This window comes from Lepidochelys olivacea (genome assembly GCF_965140295.1).
Source record: "Lepidochelys olivacea isolate rLepOli2 genome assembly, chromosome: 11".
Taxonomy (NCBI): domain Eukaryota; kingdom Metazoa; phylum Chordata; order Testudines; family Cheloniidae; genus Lepidochelys; species Lepidochelys olivacea.
In genome coordinates this window covers 77,995,318-78,001,317 of record NC_140421.1, presented here as the reverse complement: position 1 = coordinate 78,001,317, position 6,000 = coordinate 77,995,318, and the positions used below count along the sequence as shown (strand labels likewise).

The 6,000-nt window shown below is 43.4% G+C and overlaps 1 protein-coding gene across 1 annotated transcript in view; it reads right to left on the bottom strand.

Annotated features, from left to right (window-relative positions):
* Positions 1 to 385: 385 nt before the first annotated feature.
* The window catches only part of PCBP3 (poly(rC) binding protein 3), a 107,544-nt gene continuing 101,929 nt past the window's right edge, over positions 386 to 6,000 (bottom strand). The window contains exons 13-14 of the mRNA XM_084642714.1: positions 3,754 to 3,923; positions 386 to 510 (exon numbers count right to left, since the gene is read on the bottom strand). Coding sequence (XP_084498840.1) covers positions 474 to 510; positions 3,754 to 3,923 — 207 coding nt within the window. The 3' untranslated portion in view covers positions 386 to 473. The remainder of the gene's footprint in view (positions 511 to 3,753; positions 3,924 to 6,000) is intronic.

Genomic DNA, 6,000 nt, shown 5'->3' with positions numbered 1-6,000 from the left:
TTAAAAGGTGAGCCAGGACAAGCAAAATGAAAAATGGACCTTTCAATGGGATAATTATGAGCAGAGTATTTCAAAGCAAGCACAGCTCTAGCTGGCATCATAAATCATACACTACAGTAAGTGCTGTTAAAATGTCAAAATAAAACATTAAAATAGCTAAGCTAAGCTGACACCAGAGACCAAGCCTTCTTCTGAAGTCTCACCAGTGGAAACCCCCCAAAAGGTAGTTAAAATAATTAACACTGTACTTTGAAACCATGGACAGGCCTGGGACCATAAAAAAAGCGTTCAGGAGCAATATCAGGAGCACAGTATGGACTATATAAAGAAACTGTGTGTGTGTGTGTTAGTAAAGAAAAAAGTATCTATGGAGGTAAAGGGAAGGGAGTAAAAATACAGATTGTTCAAGCCGGGTGGAGTGTCATTGGCTTGAGAGGGTCAGGTGATGCAGAATGAAGGGTGACGGGTAGAAATTAGAGTGCCCCCATTCCAGTGACCTCAGACGTCAGCCTAGAATAGACAAAGGTAAAGAGAAAGGGGAAAGGGAAGAGATAAAAACAAACAGCAGGATTAGAAAAGAAAACGAAGATTTTGTGGCATACTCACAAGTCCTCTTTTCCGCTGTCTCCTATTCACTCTTCCCTTTCCGCCAGTGCAACCTGCCAGCTAAAGTGTTCATTTATCAGCCTGGAAGTGACACCATAGTCAAGACTGCATTTTAAAATGGGTCTGAACTGGAGGGAATAATGTCTGCCGGTCTCTAAGAGCAGGTGGCCAATCAGTGAAATTTCCCACAAGGTTAGTTTTATGCCCGTTGAAATGTCGAGGGAGCCTCTTTGGTCTCTTTCCATAAACTTTTAATGGGAAGTCTCTGAACTGGGACTCCAGATGGCTGCTTTCCTCAGCACCCCTGGTTTCACTGTTGACTGACATCTCTTTAAAAAGATGGTCAATCTCCCTCAGTAGAAAGGTGACCCCAGAGATCTCGTCCAATGGGGAGAGGGTTTTTTCCAAAAAAAAATTCTAAAAAAAGAAAAAGAGCAAGGTTGGCCTCGGGTGATTTTTAGACATAATTCACATAATGAATTGGAGTTAATGGCACTGTGCATACAAGCCTGATATACATGAACCTGGGCACATGCAAGCCTGATTAGTTGTGAGGCGGGACCTTGAGCTCACCCAGGCCTGATTGATTGGCTGGGCACACAAAAATCACTTCCTGTCTGGAATTATCAGCGTGTATCCCACAGTGCACGAGAACGCATGCACGGATGCTGACAGATAAAATATCTTCCTTCAGCAGCTGCACTTGTAGTGTCACCCAGGCCTGCGCCCCCCACACCTCCACCCCAATGATGCATTACAATCCTTGGAAATGAACACACACAGTCTCCATGGTGAAGCAGTGAAGGTTGCCACCCACACAGCACACTTGACATAAGCCCACAACAACATGGAGATGAAAAGTTAAGTCACCTAACAGTACATACCCTCTACACTTCCTTCACGGTGCATACCTTGCCACTATCACATCTTGTACACCACAGACCCCACAACCTTAACTCTGCCCACAGGATGCTCGCCTTCCAGCACCCGCTTTTGCACATGACCCTTTGCCAAACTTCCTCTCACAATGCAAACAACTACTGTGCCCCAAAAACCTCCAGCCACAACTACTAGTGTTGGGGGGAAAATAATCTGGTAAAGGGTGTGTGTAGAAGGGCAAAAGGAGGGGGCAGAATTAAGGTTGTGGATGTGGCCTGTGAAGTACAGATCTGTTAGGTGGCTTAACTTTTCATTTCCTTGCTTTTGTGAGTTTGTGTCAGGTGTAGTGTGTTCGTAGCAACCCTAACTGCATCATAACAAAGGGGTTTATATATTAAAGTTCCTTTTGGTCTTTTCACGTTGCCATAGATTTTAAAAAGTTGGGAGAAAATGATTTATTAACATTTATTAATCATTTAACAATGATTTATTTGCTACATCCCAACTCCATCTCTTCCTCTGTGCTATTCACAGCTGGAATTCAGATTGCCTAATAGTTATTATTAATAACAGCCCCACCTGCAAAGAAAGGAGAGTTTGTTTAAAGAGGCACTTAAAGGTAAAAGAAAGTTCTATGCCAGCAGCTCAGACATGGTTTTCAAATGTGGCTTTGCAGCTAGGGAAGGACAGACATTTCACACTTTAGGCCATGTGCTAGTCTCTGCTCAAGGGAGACCCAGGGCTTGACCCACAGAGGGGCTACAGGTCAGAATGCAGGTGCTGAAGCACATCAGAGTGGGAAGAAGATGTTTAGGACAGAAAGGCAGAGGTTGGGACAGGTCAGAATTGCGGTTAGTTAGCACAGCCTCCATTATGGCAAGAAAGCTCACACCGACCCTGCTTGCACGATACTTGATCTACCCAGTGTGATCAGTCCCTCGCCTGAATGAGCACCAAAGTCATGAAGTGACTAGGAGAAGAGCACTGCTCGGGGGGCATTCTTACTGCAGTTTCATCCTGACAGCGTGATGGGGCAGGTGCAGAAACACTATCAGAAGGTAATAAATGGGATGGTTAAATGCTAAAATCCCAGTGACCTCTCATGATTGGCTGGCATGATACAGACTCTGCCCTGTGTGGAAAGATTTGATAGTCAATCTAGCTGTATGAACCCCTTCTGCAACTGGTCTCTTTCTAATGTTAATGTGATGCATTGTTCCAGGGGCTCCTAAATAGAAAACTATCACATTTCCTCTGAACTCTGGTCTTCCCTCCCCATCTCACCACCTGTGCATTTGTGCTCAGACACAAAAAGTCTGACTAAATCCAACCTCCACCCCGTTTCCTCCTCGAGACTCAGTTACAGCTTGCACTCTGGGACAAACTCAGCCAACCACACCCAATTACAGCCCTCTTAAAAAGTGTGTTTTACTCAGTAGTCCAAACTTGCACTTTCATGTTTGCACAACTGGGCTTTGCTCAGTGCATCCTTGCCCCAGTGAACCACAGACACTGTTATGACTCCAGTTTGGGCCAGTGTTGATGGTGAACATTCACCATAAGTTCAGCTACTAATTACCTTCATGAAATCTTCTGTTTCAAATGTATCGCAGGTGTGCTATTATTAAAAGAAAATAAACAGGCTGTTCCATTTTGTTATTTATTGGTCTAATTAGTTTGAAGGAGGAAGACATTTCTGAGTCTTGGAAACACATAACAGAGGCACCTGGGACTTCACATTCAGCATTTGCTGTTCTTTATATTTTTGCCACGTGGACAAAGTGGCTAAATGAACTGTTTTCAAATTTTGCCCTCTCTCCCAAAACAAGCAAATTCCCACACCCCGGCTGAGAACTCACCCTGCTTTTGAGGGAACGTAATATTACAGCCTAATTATAAACTCCTGCTAACAAGGGTACAACTACAGAGACGTTAAGAGACCCATAACTCGAGCAACACGTAAGTTGTGGCCTGACTTCTAACCCTGAGGAAATGGCTGAGTTGTCATTAGGAAGGCTTTCCTGGGAGAAAGGCCCACATCGATGATATAATATTCCCACTCACTTTGAACATCAACAACCAATAAAATCACTGGTGTGTTCACTTCGTGCAGTGCCCTGGAACCTAATGAAATCACTCCCATGAAAGTAATGCTTGGAGTATATGTTACTGTCTGAGTTTTGTATGACTTATTCAGTTGGCCTCTCTCTTTACAGGGCGGTCATGAGACTGCGGTGGATGAACGTGGCCTTGATTAGCACATCTCACCTGGCGTTGATGAGGTACTGGGCAAGGCTGATGTTAGCTGGGGTTCCTGTGATGGTAATTTGACGTTCCGATGAGCCTTCTGTGGCATTGGCGATTTTGATCTGCGCTCCAGACATCTGTCGAATTTCATTGATTTTGGTCCCTTGGCGTCCGATTATGCAGCCTATTAGCTAGAAAAAAGTATGGAGGGAATTTCTTAAAGCAGATCCTCAGACAGTAACTTGCAGGATGCAAGCATGATCACACGGTGAAGCTCACAGGGGTTGTCAGACAACTCATCATTTCTGTGAAAGGATGTGAGTGACTTTAATGCTCATGAAGGCAGGAGACTGAAAGCACTGGTTTAAGCCATAGGTAATATGAGCAATTTCCTGCCCAAAGCTCTGCCATTGTAAGTTCATCCTGACCTGCAGTAGCCTGGTCTTTTGGTTCTCTTTCAGTCTTTTGGTTCTCTTGAGCAGAGGCTGCTAATTGTACAGAGATTATGCCAGCTAGTGCTGAGGGCTAAGATACAGACATAGCACTAGGTCACCAAACTCATTTTCAGTTGTGTCCTCAGCTGGTTGGAATGTACCAGAGGTGAAAGGCTATCTATCTGCATTGTGATTTTAATGTGTGGGAGAGTTACGGAGTTTAAAATGGGGGGTTACTGAACTTCTGCCAAATCACCAAAGACATCATCTGCTTCTGCCTTCTCCTTCACTTTCTTTTAATAACAGCAGCTACACTTTGAATCGGCATGAATGGGTCTGTTCTGTCCCTGACACCCTCCTGGGTCAGTGTGCCTCTCCACATTGAATCAATCCCTTGCTAAGCAGATCCTAGAGGTCTCCATCTAACCAGGTTTGAAGTGGCCTGAGCTCACAAAGGTGAGCATCAGAGAGAAGGTGGCGGTATTTATTTTTGTGTTAGTGGAAGGTAGCAGGTTGACAGCACTAGAGACTAACGGTCTCTATTCCCAGAGAAGATGCATTACAGACATTTCCTCAGCCCTTTTCTGGAAAGGTCAGCTATCGGGCTGAGAGAGTCGGTCAGGTCTCCATTCCCATGCACTTGATAACGTCTGCTCGCCCTCAAGGGTTAGGTGTTTACAGAAGGAATGCCAGTCTACTTATGATGGCAGTGAGATCACAAACTTCCTTTGCATAGGCCCCCAACGGATAAATTTATCAACAGTAAGAGGAAAGAACAGATAAAGAAAGTGAGAGGGGAAACTGGGAACCAGGAAAGTGAGAGGAGGATTTCTGAATGTTGCCTGGGTATTTTTAAAGAAAATCAAACACTGCCAGAGTGGCTACGTTAAGGTACATGGAAGTAAGGAAAGTGTGTCTGTCTCCAGAGCTTCCCCACTGTGTTCGAAGCAGTCAAAGGGAGCTAGCTAACTTCGGGCCTGAGAAGTGGTGGTGAGGTATGCTAAGGAGATTTGCAGTGACCTGTCCACATTAAATATTCAGTTTTTCTGCCTTTCATCAATGGCATTCCCTCAGACACAGTGAATGACATGAGAAACAGACAGAGGGCAAGATTAGGAAACTCCAAATGGTGACCCTTTACTTAAGCTCTGCTCACAGTCCTACAGTACCTGAATTTCATTGTTTCAAGGGTTGAACATTTTAGCAGAAACAGTTAATGGCCTCATTGGGCTTCACAGCTAATGCATCATTGAGCTAATTAGGCATTGTTCACACCTGGTAAAGTGACTGCCATAGCCTACCTTAGATTTCACAGGACGACAGGGTGTAAATTCATTAGAGCTCTCAAGCGATTAAAAAAATTAATTGCGACTAATCACACTTTTAAACAATAATAGAATACCATTTATTTAAATATTTTTGGATGTTTTCTACATTTTCAAATATATTGATTTCAATTACAACACAGAATACAAAGTGTACAGTGCTCACTTTATATTTATTTTTATTCCCAATATTTGCACTGTAAAAAAGAAAATAAATTGTATTTTTCAATTCACCTAATACAAGTACTGTAGTGCAATCTCTTTATCATGAAAATTGAACTTAGAAATGTAGAATTATGTACAAAAAACCTCTGCATTCAAAAATAAAACAGTGTAAAACTTTAGAGCCTACAAGTCCACTCAGTCCTACTTCTTGTTCAGTCAATCGCTCAGACAAACAAGGTTGATTACAATTTGCAGAAGATAATGCTGCCCATTTCTTGTTTACAATGTCACCTGAAAGTGAGAACCGGCATTTGCATGGCACTGTTGTAGCCGGTGTTGCAAGA